The sequence below is a fragment of the Schistocerca americana genome, chromosome 3 (assembly GCF_021461395.2).
Source record: "Schistocerca americana isolate TAMUIC-IGC-003095 chromosome 3, iqSchAmer2.1, whole genome shotgun sequence".
NCBI lineage: Eukaryota > Metazoa > Arthropoda > Insecta > Orthoptera > Acrididae > Schistocerca > Schistocerca americana.
Window position 1 is genome coordinate 215,293,783 of NC_060121.1, and position 24,544 is coordinate 215,318,326.

General features: G+C 43.2%; 1 protein-coding gene across 1 annotated transcript in view; it reads right to left on the bottom strand.

The window, feature by feature from the left end:
* The window catches only part of LOC124605981, a 52,264-nt gene that overhangs the window by 6,089 nt on the left and 21,631 nt on the right, over positions 1–24,544 (bottom strand). Inside the window, exon 3 of the mRNA XM_047137945.1 lies at positions 1,363–1,483. Within this exon, the coding sequence (XP_046993901.1) occupies positions 1,363–1,483 (121 nt within the window). The remainder of the gene's footprint in view (positions 1–1,362; positions 1,484–24,544) is intronic.

Genomic DNA, 24,544 nt, shown 5'->3' on the forward strand with positions numbered 1-24,544 from the left:
AAAACCTAAATCGCAAAAATTAATAATCAGTGAAACTGATGGAAAATGTCTTTTTCCCAGACTACAATGTTTTACTAAGTACGCTGAAATCAACACAAATTATCTATTGTCATGGCTAGTTCCCTAAATGTACTACTATATTTCGGCTTTCCTCAGAAGGATGGCTCGTAATAAAGTCGCTTTCACCACTGGAGTGCCGAACTGCACTATAGACAGCTCTCACGACACAAGGAATTTTGTAGCCACATTTCTAAAGCTTCTATTCTCTTCCTGTACAAATTATTTATCGTCCATGTTTCACTTCCATACATGGCTACACTCCATAGAAATACTTTCAGAAACGACTTCCTCACACCTAAATCTATACTCGATGTTAACAAATTCCTCTTCTTCAGAAACACTTTCCTTGCCATTGCCAGTCTACATTTTATATCCTCTCTACTTCGACCATCATCAGTTATTTTGCTCCCCAAATAGCAAAACTCCTTTACTACTTTAAGCGTCTCATTTCCTAATCTAATTCCCTCAGCCTCACCCGACTTAATTCGACTACATTCCATTTTCCTCGTTTCGCTTTTGTTGATGTTCATCTTATATCCTCCTTCAAGACGCTGTCCATTCCGTTCAACTGCTCTTCCAAGTCCTTTGCTGTCTCTGACAGAATTACAATGTCATCGGCGAACCTCAAAGTTTTTATTTCTTCTCCATGGATTTTAATACCCAGTCCGAATTTTTCTTTTGTTTCCTTTACTGCTTGCTCAATATACAGATTGAATAACATCGGGGAGAGGCTACAACCCTGTCTCACTCCCTTACCAACCACTGCTTCCCTTTCATGCCCCTCGACTCTTATAACTGCCATCTGGTGCTACAGAAGAATGCTGAAGATTAGACGGGTAGATCAGGTAACTAACGAGGTGGTATTGAATAGAATAGGGGAGAAGAGGAGTTTGTGGCACAACTTGACAAGAAGAAATACCGATTGATAGGGCATGTTCTGAGGCATCAAGGGATCACAAATTTAGCATTGGAGTTCAGCGTAGAGGGTAAAAATCGTATAGGGAGACCAAGAGATGAATACATTAAGCAGATTCAGAAGGATTAGGTTGCAGTAAGTACTGGGACATGAAGAAGTTTGCACAGGATAGAGTAGCATGGAGAGCTGCATCAAACCAGTCTCAGGACTGAAGACCACAACAGCAACAACAACATGTAAATAAAAAACAACCACCAGTCTTGTTAGACGAGACTTAGTACAGGAACAATACGCCAGGGGCGCTATAGTAGACTCACTTGCCACGAACAGTCGATTTAATTGCTCGTGTTAGAGGTGCATGGTGTGGTGCCGTGCATGCAGCTTACCTGTGAGAGGAGGAGGAAGACTCTACGGAGATCTGTCGCTGGTGGAGCGCGCGGGAGAACTGCACGAAGGCGGCGGTGAGCGCGCGCCGGCTCAGCACGTCGGTGCAGCTGGGCGACGGCCCGCAGACGCCCCCGCCCGCCCCCGCCAACGCCCCCATCTGCGCAACCAGGCACCGTCGTCACCACTCGCCCTGCAACCCGCTGGCGTCTCAACAGCAACAGGACATCGCCTACACCAGCGACTACTGTGCTTCTTTTGTTTCCATTTATTTATTTAGCTTATGGCATATAACACATCATATAGAAAAGACATAAAAATCGTAAGACACAGAAATAAAAAGTAGTCACAGTGTGTAACATATAGTTGTAGATATAAAAGTGTTTAAAAATAGTGTATATAACAAACAAAAGTTCACAAACAAACATCCAGATTTGTGACATAGTCTATTGCACTTTCAGTCGCGGTCAGAAACTCATTGGGGTCTCCTGCAAAACGTCTCAGAGGGCAATCTTCCACGATGTGACGAATCGTCAGCCGGTCCGCACCGCAGTCACATCTCGGGGTGGTGATTTTACCCCACCTGTGGAGGCTGTCTGCACATCTGCCGTTATTTGTCCGAATTCGATTCAGGGTCGTCCAAGTTTTCCTTGGCAAATTGAATCCTGGTGGTTGGACATTGATGCATGAAATATTCTGCAGGTTTTGGGGCACAGATTCTCTCCACCGCATTTTCCAGAGGTTGCCATAATCCGGATTGAGAGGATGCGTATTTTTTGCCCTTTTTAAAGAGGGGTGTCTTGATCGCAATCTGTTCATCTCCAGAGCAGGAACATCCTTATGGATTGGCAGTTTCTCGTTGTTCAGCACTTTTCCATACTCGCGTAAGAGAGCGTTCTCTCTGCGCAGGTCCGGTGGGGGAATGTTGCTCAGTATAGGTAGCCAGTGTAAAGGCGTAGGCTTTATTGTTCCTGATATCATCCTCATTGTGTAGTTTAGTTGAGCATCGATCAAGCCTGTGTGTTTACTGTTTAGCCATACCGGTGCGGCATATTCTGCTCTTGTGTAGACAAGTCCCAGAGCCGAAGATCTCAGTACAGCCGCGGAAGAGCCCCACGTGGTCCCACATAGCTTCTGTATGATATTATTTCGAGTTTTAAGTTTTGCGCCTGTATTACGTAGGTGTTCCTTGAACGTTAGGGTTCTGTCAAAGGTGACGCCTAGATATCTGGGGTAATTATTATGGTTTAGCTGCCTGTTTTCGAAATGAACGTTGAGCTTTCTTTTTGCTTGGGCATTGTCAGGGTGAAAGCATGTCACCTCCGTTTTTGTCGCGTTTGGCCGTAATCTCCACCTTCGGAAGTAATCTCCCAGCTTTGTTTCCAATTGAAGAACGATTATAATCTCAAATTCTTTATTGACTAATGCTAGGGTCTTTAGGTTCCTCTCTTACATCTAACCACACATCCATAATAAGTCAACATTTCAATCCGTGTCGTGCATAAGCAACGACAACTGTTTACAACATGAAACTTTCTGGCAGATTAAAACTGTGTGCCGGACCGAGACTCGAACTCAGGACCTTTACCTTTCGCGGGCAAGTGCTCTAACATCTGAGCTACCCAAGCACGACTCACGCCCCGTCCTCACAGCCTTACTTCCGCCAGCACCTCCTCTCCTACTTTCCAAACTTCACAGAAGCTCTCCTGCGAACCTTGCAGAACTAGCACTCCTGGAAGAAAGGATATTGCGGAAACATGGCTTAGCCACAGCCTTGGTAGAGCACTTGCCCGCGAAAGGCAAAAGTCCCGAGTTGGAGTCTCGGTACGGCACACAGTTTTAATCTGTCAAGAAGCTTCATATCAGCGCACACTCCGCTGCAGAGTGAAAATCTCATTCTGGAAACATCCGCCAGGCTGTGGCTAAGCCATGTCTCCGCAATATCCTTTCTTCCAGGAGTGCTAGTTCTGCAAGGTTCCCAGGAGAGCTTCTGCGAAGTTTGGAAGGTAGGAGACGAGGTACTGGCAGAAGTGAAGCTGTGTGAACGGGGCGTGAGTCGTACTTGGGTAGCTCAGATGGTAGAGCACTTGCCCGCGAAAGGCAAAGGTCCCGAGTTCGAGTCTCGGTCCGGCACACAGTTTCAATCTGCCAGGAAGTTTCATATCAGCGCACACTCCGCTGCAGAGTGAAAATCTCATTCTGTTTACAACATACCACAGAGCTGTAGAGGAAGCTGAGACGAACAATTTGATATGACACACTTGTGCTCTATCAGGTCGGGAAACACATTCAAATTGGCCATGCGATATTTTTATTTCGTGAACAGTAGTAATTTAAATTTCCTCATGACATAACGAAAGAAAAAAGTCTTTTATCAAGGTTGTGAAAAAATCTAATTACGTTTACATTTCGATCTAAATTTAACCCTTACAAGCACAGCATTCTCGTAGTAAGAAGGCCATAGAAACAAAATAATTTAGTTGTTAATTTTATGCTATTACAATTTTAAAAAAATTGATTTAAAATTTATGAACATCTCCGTCTAACAATTTTTAAGTCCAACAACAAGGTGTGTTTAATATTCAAGGATGATTTTAGCGAAAAAAAGACACCAGCTCCAAACGGTTATGATCGGCTAATCAGGCGGCGTAAAAAAGTCACGGCATACTCTACACCTCCTACGGCGCACATGGGCTGAGCTTTGGGTACTACCTGTTGTAGGCCACTTTCCTGGCTTGATAGACCACAACTGTCCCGTATCAAACTGTTTGTCTCAACTTCCCCTCTTCGTCTACACCACCGTGTTATACGGGAAACTGTTGTCGTGTACAACCTGCTCCTGATCGTTTTGAATTTATGTCCACGTTATAATTCAAAGAATTTAATACTGGCAAGCTCTTCTAAGTGGTAGTCTTCATATTTTAGGCGCAATTGGAGGGAAACCTCTTACAAGTTCTGAATTGCATATAGCGTGTCTTTTCAAAGTTTTGTGACAAAGAAATGGCTAGGAAGCATTTATTAACAGCCATGAAAATTTAATCAACCGATCATTCTAAAATTATATTTATTTCAATATTTGATTCATATTGAAAATAAAACTTGGCCTCTGGTAATGTTACTGATGAAAGACCATTGATATACATAAGGTATAATAAGGGTTCTAAGATGGAACTTTGTGGGGCACCACATGTAACTACTTCCCAGTTAAATGTTTACCGTTATCTTAATACGTGGAGTCTTTCATATCAACATTCATTGTTTCCTGTGAGGATCTGAACCAACTTTCGGCATATTTTGTTACACCGCAATATTTTAACTTACTTAGGTCATTAGAATTTGCACAGTTAAATGTCTTTGACAGAACACAGAAGTGCCAGTAGCCGGTAATTTTTTGTCTCAGAAATTAAGTGAACTCTCGCTTTATCTGTATACAGCCTTCTCAGTATGGTAACCTTTTATAAATCAAAACACTGACTTCGACAGTCTATACTGCCTGACAAAATGGTGAAGCACCCAGAAGGGGAAGATGGAACGAAATGAAACTTTACAGGTTGACAGGACATATATAACCCCACTAGTGAGTAGTTGCACTCCTCTGGGCTAGGTGCATGCACTGAGTCGGTTGGGAGGGCGTAATAAACACATTGCATCCTCTGTCGAGCAAAGCTGGCCCACAGCTGTTGTAACTGGTCGTTCGTATCGTTGACACTTCGGCTGGCATGGAGGTGACGTCCTGCACTCGTACATGAGCTATCAGGTACAGATCTGGGTGCCTTGGTAGCCATGGAAGTACCTGAACATCATGCAGACAGTTCATAGACAGGCATTCCAGGTGTGGATGAGGGTTGTTCGTTGCAAAATGATACTGTCGCGTCAGAGGTAACACGTGAAGGAGCAGGATTTCCGTGACGTTTATTATGCTGTCAGAGTTCCCTCAATTGCAATCAGCAGTGACCTGAAGACATATCCGATGGCTCCTTACGCAAAGACGCCAGGACTGACACAGCTATACCTCTCCAAGATATAGGAAGAAGGGTCCTCTCCCCAGTCGCTGCCATACTTGCCTCCGACGCTTATCAGGGGTAGTATAGAACCGCAATTCGTTGCTAAATACAATGTCACGCCATTCGTCAGCAGTTCACGCTTCCCGTTCACAACACCACTCCATACGCCGCCATTTGTGTCGTGATGTTAACAGCAGCCTTCGCAGGAGACAGGAATTCCCTAATGAGGCCTGCTGCTGGCCTCTGACCAGTGGTGTGAGAATGTTTCAGCGGGTCCCACACTTGTTTTTGGTTGGTAGGTGAAGATATGAAAGGCTTACGTTGTTCATGGTGCACAATTTGGCGATCCTACCTTGTGGTCGTCAGATGTGATCGAGCAGAATCTTAACTGGTGGTATGCCTGCCTTCATATTTCTATGCAGCCCAACATCAGGCCACCGTCACATCCGAACGCCCCACAAATCAGTATATTGCACAATTCGACCAGTCATGCCACATGGAGACCAGCAATGGCGTCCTTTAATACGCTGGCAGGTGATTATAACAATAAATTTATTATATGTGACTGTAGTATCTGTTCCCGAAAGAACAGTTACCGTTGATGACCATGCAGCTTTGCTAGAAATGAAATGATAATTAAATGGACACCCTAGCTGCAAACAGGCGTTGATGTACTTCATTGGGGACATGTTGAAAATGTGTGCCCTGACCAGGACTCGAACCCGGAATCGGGAATGTAGTGGTGTGGACATGTTGGGAATGTGGGTCTCACGGGGAGCGTGCAAGGGATTAGTCCCTGCAGGCGCACTATCCTCTGTGCCGTCAGTGGCTCAGATGGATAGAGCGTCTGTCATGCAAACAGGAAATCCCGGGATCGAGTCCCGTTCGGAGCACACATTTTCAACATGTCCCCAATGAAGTATATCAACACCTGTTTGCAGCTAGGGTGTCCAATTAAATCATCATTTCAATAAATTTATTCTATACTCAGAAAAAAGCACACAATGAAGGCATTATCTGAATAGGACGGAAATCGGTAGATGTGATCTATATGTGCAGACAAACAAATGATTATAATTTCAGAAAAATTGGATGGTTTATTCAAGAGAAAGAGCTTCACAAATTAAGTCAATAACACGTTCGTCCAATCCTGACCGTTGTGAAATTAGTCTTGCCATTGATTGGCAGAGTTTTTGGATATCTTCCTGGGGGATATCGTGCCAAATTCTGTCCAATGGCGCGTTAGAACGGCAAAATCTCGATCTGGTTGGAGGGCTCTGCCCACAATGCTCCAAATGTTCTCAGTTGGGAGAGATCTGGCGACTTTGCTGGCCGTGGTAGGGTTTGGCGAGCACTAAAGATGGGCAAAGTCGCTCATCCTTGGGAACTAGTTCATTGGTGATCGGTCTATTTTGGGAACAGTTCATTTTTACTCCTTCGCCGTTCATTGTGGTTCAAATGGTTCAAATGGCTCTGAGCACCATGGGACTTAATATCAATGGTCATCAGTCCCCTAGAACTTAGAACTACTTAAACCTAACTAACCTAAGGACATCACACAACACCCAGCCATCACGAGGCAGAGAAAATCCCTGACTCCACCAGGAATCAAACCCGGGAACCCGGGCGTGGGAAGCGAGAACGCTACCGCACGACCACGAGCTGCGGGCCGTTCATTGTGTTTGGTACATGGTTCCTATGAAAAATTGTAAATTAGTAGCATAGGTGACTGAAGGTGGAAGGCGCCAAGATAGGGACTTGCCTCCCCCCTGGAGTACAGAGCTTTTATTCATAACAGAATTCTCGCACACTTGTAATTTTCGTGATTCTGCAAAACATCTCGTTTAGTCACTGTAGCATTATGTGGCTGATCGCAGTGCACGAAAAACCGGCCCCGAGTATAGACTGCTCGCCAATTACGCACGATTTATTGAACTACTCGCCAATTACGTACGATTTGTTGACCGCTACGAGCAGAATAGATGAACATGTAATATGTAGGCAGTGAAGAAATAAGAAATAAGCTAATGCAAACAACTTCGAAACAATAGATGACGATTAGTAAGCGACAATGAGCAGTCTAACAGTCGGGGCCGATTTTTCGTGCACCACCCTGTGCCACTGAAATAATATTGTAGGAGTTATCATATTGTAACTACGTAGGCTTTCCCGGCGTAATAAGTCTTGAAAGTCTTTTCGGGTTTGCTGCCGGATCCTAAAATCAACTTGACTCGATATTTCGGCGATCCAACTGTTCGCCATCTTCAGGGAATGCTGCTTCTGCTGATGAGTCCCGCTGAGAACTGACGCAAGATTGCAATTCGACGTCCTATATAGGCCACCGTTCAGTACACGGCGCATGCGCCGCCCATCACGATTTCTGACTTCCAAAACAGGGAGGTGGCGCCGCCCTTAGTGAAACACTGCTGGCAACGATATATCGCAATCAAGGCCGCACCGAAGAACGTTCTGTTTTAATGCGAGATAATACAGCATTCCACGTTTTACTAAGAGGAAACCCATTGTCCCTGTTGATAATTTAATCAACAGGGACAATGGGTTTCCTCTTAGTAAAACGTGGAATGTTGTATTATCTCGCATTAAAACAGAACGTTCTTCGGTGCGGCCTTGATTGCGATATATCGTTGCCAGCAGTGTTTCACTAAGGGCGGCGCCACCTCCCTGTTTTGGAAGTCAGAAACCGTGATGGGCGGCGCATGCGCCGTGTACTGAACGGTGGCCTATATAGGACGTCGAATTGCAATCTTGCGTCAGTTCTCAGCGGGACTCATCAGCAGAAGCAGCATTCCCTGAAGATGGCGAACAGTTGGATCGCCGAAATATCGAGTCAAGTTGATTTTAGGATCCGGCTCCCTGAAGATGGCGAACAGTTGGATCGCCGAAATATCGAGTCAAGTTGATTTTAGGATCCGGCAGCAAACCCGAAAAGACTTTCAAAACAGTTATATTCTCTTTACAAAATGTGACACCATACACTCGATTACGAAGCGCGGGCTTCATTCAGTTGTAAGTCGGTCTGCCTTCCATAAGAATGAACATGCTGTTTATCGAAATAGTTATAAGCTGATACGCCGTTTTGTTACCTGGAAAGATGTATGAATTACATACCACGTAATTTTTATGTAGTTTACATAATTATAAAATACATTTTAATTACAGGTCGTGGACGCTGAATAAAATACGAAAAGAACCAGAAGTTCAGAGTTCAAAAAAGGTTTGAAACAGATCTAGAATGGGCGTGCGAAGCGAACGAAACGAACAACAACTCGATACTGGACTAACTATGAGCAGTCGGCAGTGGAACTGCGACGAGTGGCCACGCGAAGAAGGACGAGTCCGGCCGAGCGAGACCGAGACCGAGACAGACGGGAACGGGACCGAGGCTGGAACGAGACCGGCCGATGTGCCGTTCTGGAACGAGACCGACCGTTTCCAGTTCCCGGGAACTGTAAGCAGAAACCCGCGACCGAAGTGAACTATGAAAGACCGTTACTTAGAATTCGTTCCTCGCTCGTGCCGTTCATCTTAGTGAACCGTTCCTTTGGACCTGTTAGTTCGCGAACGACCTATCTCTAGCAAGCACGAAGTCAAGCAGCAGAAACCCTCGCCGCGAGGAGGCGGGCATTATCTTGCTGAAATTTAAGCCGAGGATGGATCGCCATGATGAGCAACAAACAGGGCGTAGAATATCGTCGATGTTCCGCTTTGATGTAAGGGTGCCGCGTATGACAACCAAAGGAATCCTACTATGAAACGAAATGGTACCCTAGGCCGTTACTCCAGGTTTTCGGGCCTTCTGGCGGGTGTCAGTCGGATTGGTATCCCACCGCTATCCGGGGCGTTTCCAGGCACGTCTTCGGCGTCGAACCTCGTTCACTGGATAGAACTGTCTTTATTGATGAGTCTCACTTCGAACTGAGCCTCGGTGACTAGCGAAGTTAACACTGGCATAGCCAACGGCATACCTACTCATTGTCACGGGAGTTCGTCGTGTTGAGTCTACACTATTGGTAAAAGTCAGTGAAAAAGGGACATTACGTGATTCCTTATAGGCAGAGGTCTGCGGAGATGTGGATAGCTGCGGGTGTATCTACAGGTATCCACAGTGGTACTCATTTTGTGGTGAAAAGATAAAGGGCAGTGTCACTACGTGTGTGATGACCGAAAAAAAAAGAGAATGGAAAGATGTAGTATCTTGCTTCCCATAAGGATCAGTATTGGGTCCATTACGTTTCACATTTATATTCATGATCTGTCGACTATTCTCCACCTCTGGAAATATAGCTTATACGTTGACGACATTCTGCTACATCTAAGCGCAAGTCCACAACAAACTGTGTACTGTGTAACTGCTGAGTTACTTTACCTCGTCAGTGTGGTCGCAGAATATGGATTTGAAACTTAACTCGTCTAAAACGCAAGTAGTCTTAGTTGCTCATAAAAGACGTATTACGCCACAGTTTAGAAAATCTCTTCCACTCTTAGTAACAAACGGCCCAGAAATAAGTTTTCGCACTACTGAGAAGAGCTTTGAGTCAGGTATCAGTATCACTACATTCACTACAGAAATATAAAATTCTTTAGCTCACAAACAAACTCGTAGAATCAGTAATACACCTCCTACTTCATTATGGAGAAGGATCTTCAAATACTTTCGTATGACAACTCACACAAACTGAAACTGGCGTTGAATACTTGTGTGCGAGTCATTTGTAATGTACGATATTCAGACCACGTCACTCCTGCCCAAAAAGAATTATTATGGCTGCGTGCCGAGGAGCCTGGTGCAGACTGCCATACCCTTCGTTCTCTACATTGTCTTCTCAGTCATTGGATTCCCTCTTGTTTATCTTTAACTCACACGTTACTGCCTGAACAGCACAGCAGAAGAACTCGTTCTCAACAAAGTAAAATCGTCTCTGTACCAATTCATAACACAACCATCTCTTCAAAATCATTTTCAGTATCAGGAACACGACATTGGAATGATCCTGCTCAGAATATCAGAAAAATGAAATTCCTTTTAAATTCCACACCTTCTATCACAGTAGCCCTCGCTTCCATACACTTGTCCTCATCTGACTCTTGTAACATCCCCTTTCTCTCCAATTTTCCATCTCCCTCTTTTCGCAGTCCTCAGTTGAAAGTCAGTTCAGTATGACACCTATATTTGTACATGTTACTAACAAGGTAGGATGACCCAGTGGATAGACTGTCAAAAACTGAATCAAGCGTGAAAAGAGGAAGAAGGTGTACTGAACTGTGAAAAAGGAAGCAAAATAGTAACAGTGAACGGTCCAAGCTTAAGATCTGCGGCATCGAGTGAAATGGATAAGTCACGTCGTTGTAGTTATATGGTCAAGGTACTGGACTTAAAGCGGGAGATCAATGTTTAACTCTCCCTCATGTCCCTTTTTTTTAAATTCACTTTCAAGAGGAAATTCAAAATCACGGGCTGAAAAATGACCAAATATGTAAACAAAAATTATGCCAGTAAATTGGAAGAACTTCCAGACTGTTCCAAGAAATTTGTTACAGCTACTAATGTCAAATTCGGATAGTATGAAGACGCATTGTCATCAACACAGATGAAACAGGTTTTAACTATGAAATGAAGTCAACCCGCACGCTGTCGTTGGTTGGAGAAGACGACACTAAATGTAGTATAGACCAACTGCATGCCACTTCCCACAGTTACATTATGCAGTATTCCCTTAACAAAGCATGATTTCTTTTACCTACGTTTAACTTAAGATTGCAGGAAAGAATAGTGTATTTCGACCGCAAGCTCAGCAACAGATGAATAGAGTCCTTACGCAAAAGCCCAATGTCACTGTGAATTGTAGTGCGTCAGGAAAAATGGGGAAAAGACTAATGAAAGATTATAATGGTCGTGTGATTGCTCCTTATGCGAACAAAGTTTTTGGTTTACTCCTTGACTGCAAGGATCAGGAATTGTAAAATTTTGGTGTGGAAGTAGACATTACCATTAGGGTTGTGCACCTCCTGTGTCTGGCTTTAGAAAAGTGAAATACTTTGCGAAGAGACTCTACTACGATTTAGCAAATCTGTACAGATACACAGAGCAGAATTGTTTGCGTCGTCGTGTGTCTATTATCGAAGTCCAAGCACTGACGCATAATCAGCTTCGCCCTCCGAAATTCCAGGACATGTTCATGTTTGCTTGAACATATGCATGATTTGATAGAATACACGTGGAAAACCTCAAAAACGTGAAAAACCTATGTTTTGACAAAGCACAAACTGTATGCTTTATGTTTCCATCATTTTTTTGGAGTGATAACATCCACATTCATGCGATTACCTACAGTGAAGCGCCAAAGAAACTGGTATAGGCATGCGTATTCAAATACAGAGCTATGTAAAGAGGTAGAATACGCCGCTGCTGTGGCAACACCTATATAAGACAAAAAGTGTTTGGCGCAGTTGTTAGATCGGTTACTGCTGCTACAATGGCACGTTATCAAGATTTCAGTGAGTTTGAACGTGGTTTTGTAGTCGGCACGACAATTTCACGAGTGTACTGTGAATATCGGGAATATGGTAAAACATCAAATGGTTCAAATGGCTCTGAGCACTATGGGACTTAACATCTGAGGTCATCAGTCCCCTAGAGTTAGAACTGCTTTAACCTAAGGACATCACACACATCCATGCCCGAGGCAGGATTCGAACCTGCGACCGTAGCAGCAGCGCGGTTCCAGACTGAAGCGCCTAGAACCGCTCAGCCACAACGGCCGGCTGGTAAAACATCAAATCTCCGACATCGCTGCGGTTGGAAAAAGATCCTGCAAGAACGGTTCAACGACGACTGAAGAGATTAATTGAACGTGACAGAAGTGCAACCCTACTGCAAATTGCTGCAGGTTTCAGTGCTGGGCCATCAACAAGGGTCAGCGTGCGAACTATTCAACGAAACGTGATCGATATAGGCTTTCGCAGCCGAAGGCCCACTCGTATACCCTTAATGATTGCACAACACGAAGCTGTACACCTCGCCTGGGCCCGTCAACACCGACATTGAACTGTTGATGACTGGAAACATGTTGCCTGGTCGAACGAGTCTCTTTTCAAAATGAATCGAGGGGATGGACGTGTACGGGTATGGAGACAACCTCATGGATCCATGGACCCTGCATGTCAGCAGGGGACTGTTCAAGCTGGTGGAGGCTCAGTAATGGTGTGGGCCATGTGCAGTTGGAATGATATAGGACCCCTGCTGCGTTTAAATACAGCTCTGACAAGTGACAGGTACGTAAGCATCTTGTCTGATCACCTGCATCCATTCATGTCCATTGTGCATTGCGAAGGATTTGGGCAATTCCAGCAGGACAATTGGACGTCCCACACGTCCAGAATTGCTACAGAGTGGTTCCAGGAACACTCTAGAGAGTTTAAACACTTCCGCTGACAACCAAACGCCTCAGACGTGAACATTATTGAGGATATCTGGAATGCCTTGCATCATGCTGTTCAGAAGAGACCTTCACACCCTTCGTACTCTTACGAATTTAAGGAGAGCCCTGCAAGATTCCTGGTGTCAGTTCCCTCCAGCACTACTTCAGACATTAGTCGAGTCCATGCCACGTCGTGTCGCAGCACTTCTGCGTGCTCGCGGAGTCCCTACACGACAGGTGTACCAGTTTATTTGGCTCTTCAGTGTAAATCGGCAAGAGGGAATATCACACTTACTCACAGGCGTACAAATCGGCTGCGTCGAGAAGGGATTTCTGTCATATGACACACACAAGTCACCAATGTCGTATATGACACAGCAAACGCGTTTTCCGGTGGAGGATTCGGTTGACTTGTCGCCTTGTCATCAAACGTTTTCGGTTCCCATTCGAGAGCCAATTCCTTTCGGCTGCTAATAGAGCAGTTGTGCGGAATCAGCTTTCATTATGGGTCCCTTCCATAGATTTCGTTGTTGCAAACGGACGTTACACTACGACACAGATACGAATTTGAATAAAGCGTACAGACACGTCAATAACCGGACGGAAAGTTTATAATTTTGTAAAAAAATGGGAGAAGAGTTAGATTTGAACACGGATCTCTTCCTTTGTAGTCCAACTCCAGGACCACTTAACCACGACGCGATGGCTCTTCCAACTCGCTCGATAATGCACATCTTGCGCTGGAACCTTATGCTGTTTCTACTTTGCTTCTTTTTTCACAGTTCAGTACACCTTCTTCCCATTTTCAGGCTTTCACGGGCTTTCCAGTGGGTCGTCTTACCACTAAATCTGGCCTTTTCCAATTATACCTCCTCCTCTCGTGATTACTGAACAGAGTATTCGGTATCACTAGCCGAAATTTATTTCAGAACTCAGTTAGTCTTTCTCCTCTCTTGTTCCTAGTACCAAGCCCATATTCTCCCGTAAACCCTTCTCTGATTCTTCGTCTACAACCGCACTCCAATCCCTCATGACTAAGAGACTTTCATCTCACTTTACGTACTGAATTACCTCTTCAACGTCCTCATACACTTTCTCTATCTCTTCATCTTTGCCTTGCGACATCGGCATATGTAACTGTCGTTGTGGGTGTTGGTTTGCTTTTGATTTTGATAAGAATAGCCCTACCACTGAACTATTCACTGTAAGTCACTCTCTACCCTTGTAGCTGACATAATATCGTGTTCAACCATACAGCTGATGTATTGTCGTATCTGGCTGTAGATCGTCAGCAGTACCTGTTCCTGTGCATCGAACTACATAGACATTGTCAGACACAGACCCTGCACATATCAAAGGAAGGGAAACAGATGAGAAAAACATTGTCTCGCCATGTGCGGGAACCACACGAACAGTGTGCGAGCAGTATGGGACGTAGATACGATGACATGTAGAAGTTTGGATCTGTGCAGGAAGCGAGCACGAATTATCTACGCGGTTATCGCAGCCGCTCGCAATTAGCGAGAAAACCGGGTTCGAGTCCCGGTCTGGCACAAAATTTCGTGTGGCTGTAGTAAACTATACGCATGACGTAATATCGTAATTGCGGTTTGCGAATATATTTCATAAACTAAATGAATTACGTGAATCAGTAAACTGGGACCCCGTGAAACACCTCCCTTACCAGATAGATCGTGTGGATTTGGAATCAATAGACCGTCACTTTTTTCTAAGTTTACTCGCTTTTGCTGAAACTACAGGGGTTGGACAGAAGTATGGAAACACCGCTATAATGCGTGCTTGAACATAAATGCAGATGGTAGCCAAGCCTGCAGGTAGAGCCGTCCCATTTGACCACCAACGGCACCTGTGCAGTGCCCTCGGTACGTTGCAAATGTGAATCGTGGTCAGAACAGTGTTCTGTGTAGTTGTGAGTGCGTTATGTCGGAGATAAGGGAATTCGAACGTGGGCAAATTGTTGGAGATCGTGTAGTAGGTGCTTATGTAACCAAGGCACTGAAGTGTTTGGTGTTTCAAGAGGCACCGTATCCAAGATTTATACCGCATATAGGGAAAGCACATTTATAATTTGTACAGAAACCAGATGGCAGTTATAAGTGTCGAGGGGCATGAAAGGGACGTAGTGGTTGGGAAGGGATTGAGACAGGGTTATAGCCTATCCCAGATGTTATTCAACCTGTATATTGAGCAAGCAGTAAAGGAAACAAAAGAAAAATTCAGAGTAGAAATGAAAATCCATGGGGAAGAAATGAAAACTTTGAGGTTCGCCGATGATATTGTAATTCTGTTGAACGGAATGGACAGTGTCTTGAAAGGAGGATATAAGATGAACATCAACAAAAGCAAAACGAGGATAACGGAATGCAGTCGAATTAAATCTGGTGATGCTGATGGAATTAGATTAGGAAATGAGACACTTAAAGAAGTAAATGAGGTTTGCTATTTGGGGAGCAAAATAACTGATGGTGGTCGAAGTAGAGAGGATATAAAATGTAGACTGGCAATTGCCAGGAAAGCGTTTCTGAAGAAGAGAAATTTGTTAACATCAAGTACAGATTTAAGTGTCAGGAAGTCGTTTCTCAAAGTATTTGTATGGAGTGTAGCCATGTATGGAAGAGAAACGTCGACGATAAATAGTGCAGGCAAGAAGAGAATACAAGTTCTCGAAATGTGGTGCTACAGAAGAATGCTGAAGATTAGATGGGTAGATCACATAACTAATGAGGAGTTATTGAACAGAATTGGGGAGAAGAGAAATTTGTGGCACAAGTTGACTGGAAGAAGGGATCGGTTGGTGGGACACGTTCTGAGGCGTCAAGGGATCACCAATTTAGTATTGGACGGCGGCGTGGAGGGTAAAAATCGTAGAAGGAGAGACACGAATAGACTAAGCAGATTCAGAAGGATGTAGGTTGCAGTAGGTACTGGGAGATGAAGAAGCTGCACAGGATAGAGTTGCATGGAGAACTGCATGAAACCAGTCTCTGGACTGAAGACCACAACAACAACAACAGGGAAAGCAAAAGACATCATCCACTAAGTCACAACGCGGACGGTCATGGAAGAGGATTGTGATGAAAAATAAGACGACGAAAACTGCAAAATGCACTGTACTACTGAATGTCGAATAGACGAACCCTGTCAACAGCAAAACAACACTTAGGGAGCTCCATAAGCAGGGAATTAAGGAGCGAGCCGGAATTTCAGTACCACTCATCAGTGACGAGTAAATATTTATATTTGGTCAGTACGTGTAATACTGCAGTTTATTTATTGGTTTCATTGTTGTACAGGACATGGGATAATATTATCCCGAAACATGTTGCGGTCAAAATATCACGCATTTGCCAAGTGGTGGTGTAACATCCTCAGTACCGATACATCCGCTGACCATTCCGTAAAAAGAGTTAAATGTTACAAACATTGTCTGTGGACACTGGAAAGCGAAGAAAATTATTTTAGTAGAGTAAAGAGGTAACTTCGTGACAGCACACCTATCTGTAGAAAGAAGTGTAACAGTGAATCTAGCTATTCAGATTATTCTATTAAATGTGTTGATTTTTGTTTGCAAGTAAGTGTCCAACAGTTTGATGTAATTTAATATCCTTAGAGAACGTTAAGTTAAATGTGTCGACACAAGCTTTTTTTCTCATGCACTCCCACTGTACAGATACCGTAACGTCTATTAGCAAAAGACATATTGTGTAGTAAAGAGAAAATATTGTGTATCATATTTTGTTATTGTATGGAATTATGTATTTTTTTTATTATTTATTTTAGATAATATCTGTGTCGGCGAGTACTGAAACCGCACAGACGATAAATATCATACAAAGATAAGAATATACCACTAGTATAAATAATACAGAATGAACATTAATTTCTCTGTCTTCTTCTTGGAGTTGTACGAGTAAGATAGCCTGTGACGCTGTAGTATATGCTAACGTAGTCTTCTTTTGTCAAGGTCGATGGATGTACGCCATTACGTACTCATTGTAAAAGGTGTGTATTAGTTAACATATTTGAATGTTTTGAATAGAGTTATTTAATGAAGCGTTGCATTATTATTTGTAGTAGCTTGCTTGGAATATTATCCCATCCTTTTAAGACATTTTCAGTTATTTAAATTTTATCCGTGGTGCAGAGCTGCGTTACGAACGAGCGAGCCGCTGTCGCGGCGCATTCAAACTGCATTGAAAGAAATCGATCATAACGCAAAGAAGCGGGAAAGTAATAGTGGAATAAAATCATCTCTTTCAGCTTCCGGACGTGCAGAGCAGAGCAGCAGATTTTATGATGTGTTTTGCAGGTTGACGCGGGCTGCTGATAATATATTGCTAACAGTACAAAAGAGATAATTTACCTTTGTAACATAATAGGAATTTTGCTGTGCTTAGTTCTTGTCTGGCAAACCTTATAGTGAAAACGTATTTTTCTCCGACAATAGTCTCATGTTCTTGTGCTAGTCGTGGTAATTATTGGTGTTTTGCTCTTAACAAAAATCCACTGCAAAATTTTGATGTGAACAATTATCGTGAACTGTAACATCAGTATTTATAACAAAGTAATTTTAATTTTCAATAGCTATAAAGTAGGGAAGATATGTTGACATTTATAGTGAGTTACAGTAACGAAAAATGTTCCTTTAATAGGAAGCCAGATACAGAACAATAAGAACCCAATATATTCTGTTTTGTTGAAAATTAATTATTATAAAGAAATTCAAGGCACAGCATTATTAAAAGGTATTTCGCGGCTCTTTTCGTATATGCGTTATTACGCAAATAATAATCACAATAATAAAGCAAATAATAGAAAAGAGTTTTTACGAAAAGTGAAAATACATAAATATCAATGTTACAGTTTTGTTTAACTAGTGCCTTGCTAAATTCAGGCCAGTTATTTTCTTCATTCTTATTTAGTTTCAGCTCATAATTATTTGGATTTTAGGATGATTCGCGAAAGAGATGTCACCAGTTTGGCTAACTTCGCGACAAAAGTTTTTCTGCGTATAGATAAAACTCATAAAACTAGGAAAATTTGTAACAAAGCTATGACTGTTAGCTCAACTTTGTGAAAGATTAATTTAACTTCATTTTACCTGTCTTAGACTTTATGCCGCAATGTTGTCCTGAGTTAGGGACCGCCGGCCGAAGTGGCCGTGCGGTTAAAGGCGCTGCAGTCTGGAACCGCAAGACCGCTACGGTCGCAGGTTCGAATCCTGCCTCGGGCATGGATGTTTGTGATGTCCTTAGGTTAGTTAGGTTTAACTAGTTCTAAGTTCTAGGGGACTAATGACCTCAGCAGTTGAGTCCCATAGTGCTCAGAGCCATTTGAACCATTTAGTTAGGGACTAACTTCGTGACGATTAATATTCTATTTTCCGAATAGTTCACTGCACAGAAAGCCTTTATTGCTGTCAAAATTAAAGAATAAAAGTTATAAAATTCCATATACGTGGTTACTGAACGTGTGGGGACATATTTTGATAAGGACTATGGCGGGTGTCTCATAAATCTTTCCTAATTACAAACATTAATAAGGCATGAAATATGAAACTTATAAACACATATCTTTTATCTTGAAGTGCATTTGAGATTTTGTGTACATACATAATGTTTTTTTTTGTTTATTACACGGTTCAGCGACGCAACAACAGCGGAATGGGACACCATTTGCAAACAAGATGTAGTCAAACCAGGAGAAAGCCCAGTGTGTCGCCTGGTATCACGAGACACAGACATAAAAAACAGTTACCATGACAACTCTACGCAAGTGCCGGTGCTCTCGGTCGTTAAGTGAAGGCACTCAGCCATTGCGTTGTCAGTGGTGTGAGGATACGTCTGAAATCTCATATTGTTGGCACCCTTTGACACTGTGGTTCTCTGAATAGTGAATTCTCTAACTATTTCCGAAATGGAATGTCCCATGGGTCTAGCCCCAACTACCATTCCACATTCAAAGTTTGTTAATTCCTGTCGCGTGGTCATAATCGTGTCGTAAACGTTTTCGCATGAAACACCTGCGTACAAATGACAGTCCCACCTATGTACTGTCCTTTTATACTTCGTGTACGCGATAATACCGCCGTCTGTACATATGCATATCGCTATCCCGTGACTTTTGTCATCTCAGTGAATTTCTTCTTCCCCTTCACTTTCAAAATCCGCCAGCTAGAACCACATTTCCAGAATCGGTTTTGGAGTGTCTAGACGACCAACAGCTTAAGGAAATGTAAATTCCAGACGGCGTACCGTAGGCAGCCACCAGATCTGAAAAGCATCAAGATGTGGTATGTGGACTTAGGAAACAGCTGGCGTCTTTGATCGCCCTAGAACAGGCAGGCCTCGACCTAATGCTTATACAATTCAGACAATGAGAGACGCTCTCGTGAGAAGTCCCAAAACGTCAGTCCACAGATCCTCACGTGAGTTGCACTTCTTGCCGTGCGTGCAAAGTCCAGATCATGCAGTTCCTCCAACCAACGGAACACTTTGCTGTTGCCATGCTGGCTAAGATTGAGGAAGATGATCACTATCTGAAACGTGTCCTTTTCTCAGATAAGGGTACATTTAATTTGAACGGTGTTGTCAATCGACAAAGTACTAGGATTGGGATTGGAAAACCCCACTCTGTATTTGAGACCGTCAGAGACAGCACTAAGCTGAGCGCGTAGTGCGGTCTTATGCACAATAAAATCATACGATCTTTCTTCTTCATTGAAATGACAATCACAGCCACTACGTATCTTCATTTGTTGCAGCTTTTGTTGTGCCACAGATTCATGACATCTGGGACTTAATTTTCCAACTAGGTAGAGCGCCACCTCATTGGGGGCTAGATGTACGTGCCTATTTGGAGACAACATTTCCGGGAAAATGGATCGGACGTTGTTTGTCCCATCACCTGGCCTCCGCGATCACTGGACGTAACACCACTGGATTTCTTCCTTTGGGGTGATGTCAAGGACCGGGTTTACGCAACATCAGTGGACGATATCGTCGCATAACGGCACAGAACGTTTTAGACCTCATAGCAACAAATAGACCGGAACTTTTCGACTCCGTGAATGTAGAAGAGGGTATCAGTGATCATAAGTCAGTGGTTGCATCAATGACTACAAGTGTAATAAGAAATGCCAAGAAAGGAAGGAAAATATATTTGCTTAACAAGAGTGATAGGGCACAAATCGCAGAATATCTGAGTGACCACCATCAAACGTTCATTTCTGAGGAAGAGGATGTGGAACAAAAATGGAAAAAATTCAGAAACATCGTCCAGTACGCCTTAGATAAGTTCGTACCGACTAAGGTCCAAAGCGAGGGGAAAGATCCACCGTGGTATAACAATCATGTACGAAAGGTACTACGGAAACAAAGAAAGCTTCATCATAGGTTTAAGAGTAGTCGAATCATAGCTGATAAGGAAAAGCTGAACGAAGCGAAAAAGAGCGTAAAGAGAGCAATGAGAGAAGCATTCAACGAATTCGAACATAAAACATTGGCAAACAATCTAAACAAGAACCCTAAAAAGTTTTGGTCATATGTAAAATCGGTAAGCGGATCTAAATCCCCTATTCAGTCACTCGTTGACCACGATGGCACCGAAACTGAGGACGACCGAAGAAAGGCAGAAATACTGAATTCAGTGTTCCGAAACTGTTTCACTGCGGAAAATCGTAACACGGTCCCTGACTTCAGCCGTCGCACGGACGCCAAAATGGAAAATATTGAAATAAACGATATCGGAATTGAAAAACAACTGCTATCACTTAGTAGCGGAAAAGCATCCGGACCAGACGAGATACCCTTAAGATTCTACAGTGATTATGCTAAAGAACTTGCCCCCTTTCTATCAGCAATTTATCGTAGATCGCTGGAAGAACGTAAAGTACCTAGCGACTGGAAGGAAGCGCAGGTCGTTCCCATTTTCAAGAAGGGTCATAAATCAGATGCGAATAATTATAGGCCTATTTCGCTTACGTCAATCTGTTGTAGAATAATGGAACATGTTTTGTGTTCTCGTATTATGACGTTCTTAGATAATACAAATCTCCTTCATCATAACCAACATGGATTCCGCAAACAGAGATCATGTGAAACTCAGCTCGCCCTATTTGCCCAAGAAATTCACAGTGCCGTAGACACTGGCGAGCAGATTGATGCCGTATTCCTGGACTTCAGGAAGGCATTTGATACGGTTCCGCACTTACGTTTAGTGAAAAAAATACGAGCTTACGGAATATCGGACCAGGTTTGTGATTGGATTCAGGATTTCCTAGAAGAAAGAACACAACATGTCATTCTTAACGGTTCAAAATCTGCAGATGTAGAGGTAATTTCGGGAGTACCGCAGGGAAGCGTGATAGGACCTTTATTGTTTACAATATACATAAATGACTTAGTTGACAACATCGGTAGCTCCGTGAGGCTATTTGCAGATGACACGGTTGTCTACAAGAAAGTAGCAACATCAGAAGACTCGTACGTACTCCAGGAGGACCTGCAGAGGATTAATGCATGGTGCGACAGCTGGCAGCTTTCCCTAAACGTAGATAAATGTAATATAATGCGCATACATAGGGGCAGAAATCCATTCCAGTACGATTATGCCATAGGTGGTAAATCATTGGAAGCGGTAACGACCGTAAAATACTTAGGAGTTACTATCCGGAGCGATCTGAAGTGGAATGATCACATAAAACAAATAGTGGGAAAAGCAGGCGCCAGGTTGAGATTCATAGGAAGAATTCTAAGAAAATGTGACTCATCGACGAAAGAAGTAGCTTACAAAACGCTTGTTCGTCCGATTCTTGAGTATTGCTCATCAGTATGGGACCCTTACCAGGTTGGATTAATAGAAGAGATAGACATGATCCAGCGAAAAGCAGCGCGATTCGTCATGGGGACATTTAGTCAGCGCGAGAGCGTTACGGAGATGCCGAACAAGCTCCAGTGGCGGACACTTCAAGAAAGGCGTTACGCAATACGGAGAGGTTTATTATCGAAATTACGAGAGAGCACATTCCGGGAAGAGATGGGCAACATATTACTACCGCCCACATATATCTCGCGTAATGATCACAACGAAAAGATCCGAGAAATTAGAGCAAATACGGAGACTTACAAGCAGTCGTTCTTTCCACGCACAATTCGTGAATGGAACAGGGAAGGGGGGATCAGATAGTGGTACAATAAGTACCCTCCGCCACACACCGTAAGGTGGCTCGCGGAGTATAGATGTAGATGTATAGATGTAGATGTAGAATTACTGGTCATAACATGTATCCCTCACGAAATGTTGACGAAGCATATGAATGGAATATCGTCTGGATATCATTCGGGCAATGAAGCTAGCGCACGTCGAAATTTATTAATTGTGTATGTGTGTATTTTACCTGCACTTCAAGATAAAAAGAGATGAGTCTGTGATTCATATTCTCTGCGTTATGCATATTTGTAATCAGGGAAAGATTTCTGGGACCCTCTGCATAACAAAAATTGCTAAAACTGTCAAAAAGTTGACCGCTTGTGTGGCATTTCAAAGATAAGCTCGGAAATCACACATGTGCTGTAATTTCTCTCTCCGAGGATAAAGCTACCATTGTTGTTGTTGTTGTTGTTGTTGTTGTTGTTGTTCTTGTGGTCTTCAGTCCAGAGACTGGTTTGATGCAGCTCTCCATGCTACTCTTATCCTCCATGCTACTCTTCATCTCCCAGTACCTACTGCAACCTACATCCTTCTTAATCTGTTTAGTGTATTCATCTCTTGGTCTCCCTCTTTGATTTTTACCCTCCGCGCTGCCCTCCAATACTAAATGGGTGATCCGTTGATGCCTCAGAATATGTCCTACCAAACGATCGCTTCTTCTAGTCAAGTTGTGCCACAAATTTCTCTTCTCCCCAATTCTATTCAATACCTCCTCATTAGTTATGTGATCTACCCATCTAATCTTCAGCATTCTTCTGTAGCACCACATTTCGAAACCTTCTATTCTCCTTCTGTCTAAACTATTTATCGTCCACGTTTCAATTACATACATGGCTACACTCCATACAAATACTTTCAGAAAGTACACTTAAATCTATACTCGATGTTAACCAATTTCTCTTCTTCAGAAACGCTTTCCTTTCCATTGCCAGTCTACATTTTATATCCTCTCTACTTCGACCAGCATCAGTTATTTTGCTTCCCAAATAGCAAAACTCCTTTACTACTTTATGCGTTTCATTTCCTAATCTAATACCCTCAGCATCACCCCATTTAATTCGACTACATTCCATTATCCTCGTTTTGCAGCCGGCCGGTGAGGCCGTGCGGTTCTAGGCGCTACAGTCTGGAACCGCGTAACCGCTACGGTCTCAGGTTCGAATCCTGCCTCGGGCATGGATGTGTGTGATGTCCTTAGGTTAGTTAGCTTTAAGTAGTTCTAAGTTCTAAGGGACAGATCACCACAGATGTCAAGTCCCATAGTGCTCAGAGCCATCTGAATCATTTTGAACCTCGTTTTGCTTTTGCTGATGTTCATCTTAAATTGCTCAAATGGCTCTGAGCACTATGCGACTTAACTTCTGAGGTCATTAGTCGCCTAGAACTTAGAACTAATTAAACCTAACTAACCCAAGGGCATCACACACATCCATGCCCGAGGCAGGATTCGAACCCGCGACCGGAGCGGTCGCTCGGCTCCAGACTGTAGCGCGTAGAACCGCACGGCCACTCCGACCGGCGATGTTCATCTTATATCCTCCTTTCAGAACACCGTCCTTTCCGTTCAGCTGTTCTTCCAGGTCGTTTGCTGTCTCTGACAGAATTACGATGTCATCGCGAACCTTGAAGTTTTAATTTCTTCTGCATGGTTTTTAATTCCTACTCCGAATTTTTCGTACAAGCTTTACTGTTTGCCAATATACAGATCGAATAACATCGGGGAGAGGCTACAACCCTGTCTCACTCCCTTCCCAACCACTGCTTCCCTTTCGTGCCATCTAGTTTCTGTACAAATTGTAAATAGCCTTTCGCTCCCTGTATTTTGCCCCTGCGACCTTCAGTATTTGAAAGAGAGTATTCCAGTCAACATTGTCAAAAGCTTTCTTTAAGTCTACAAATGCTAGATACGTAGGTTTGCCTTTCCTTAATCTATTTTCTAAGATAAGTCGTAGGGTCAGTATTGCCTCACGTGTTCCAACACTTGTACGGAATCCCAACTGATCTTCCCCGAGGACGGCTTCTACCAGTTTTTCCATTCGTCTGTAAAGAATTCGTGTTAGTATTTCGCAGCAGTGGATTATTAAACTGATAGTTCGGTAATTTTCACATCTGTCAACACCTGCTTTCTTTGGGATTGGAATTATTATATTCTTCTTGAAGTCTGAGGGTATTTCGCCTGTCCCATACATCTTGGTCACCAGACGGTAGAGTTTTGTCAGGACTAGCTCTCCCAAGGCTACCAGTAGTTCTAATGAGATGTTGTCTACTCCCGGGGCTTTGTTTCGACCCAGGTCTTTCACTGCTCTGTCAAACTCTTCACGCAGTATCATATCTCCTATTTCATCTTCATCTACATCCTCTTCCATTTCTATAATATTGTCCTCAAGTACATCGCCCTTGTGTAGACCCTCTATATACTCCTTCCACCTCTCTGCTTTCCCTTCTTTGCTTAGAACTGGGTTTCCATCTGAGCTCTTGATATTCATACAAGTGGTTCTCTTTTCTCAAAA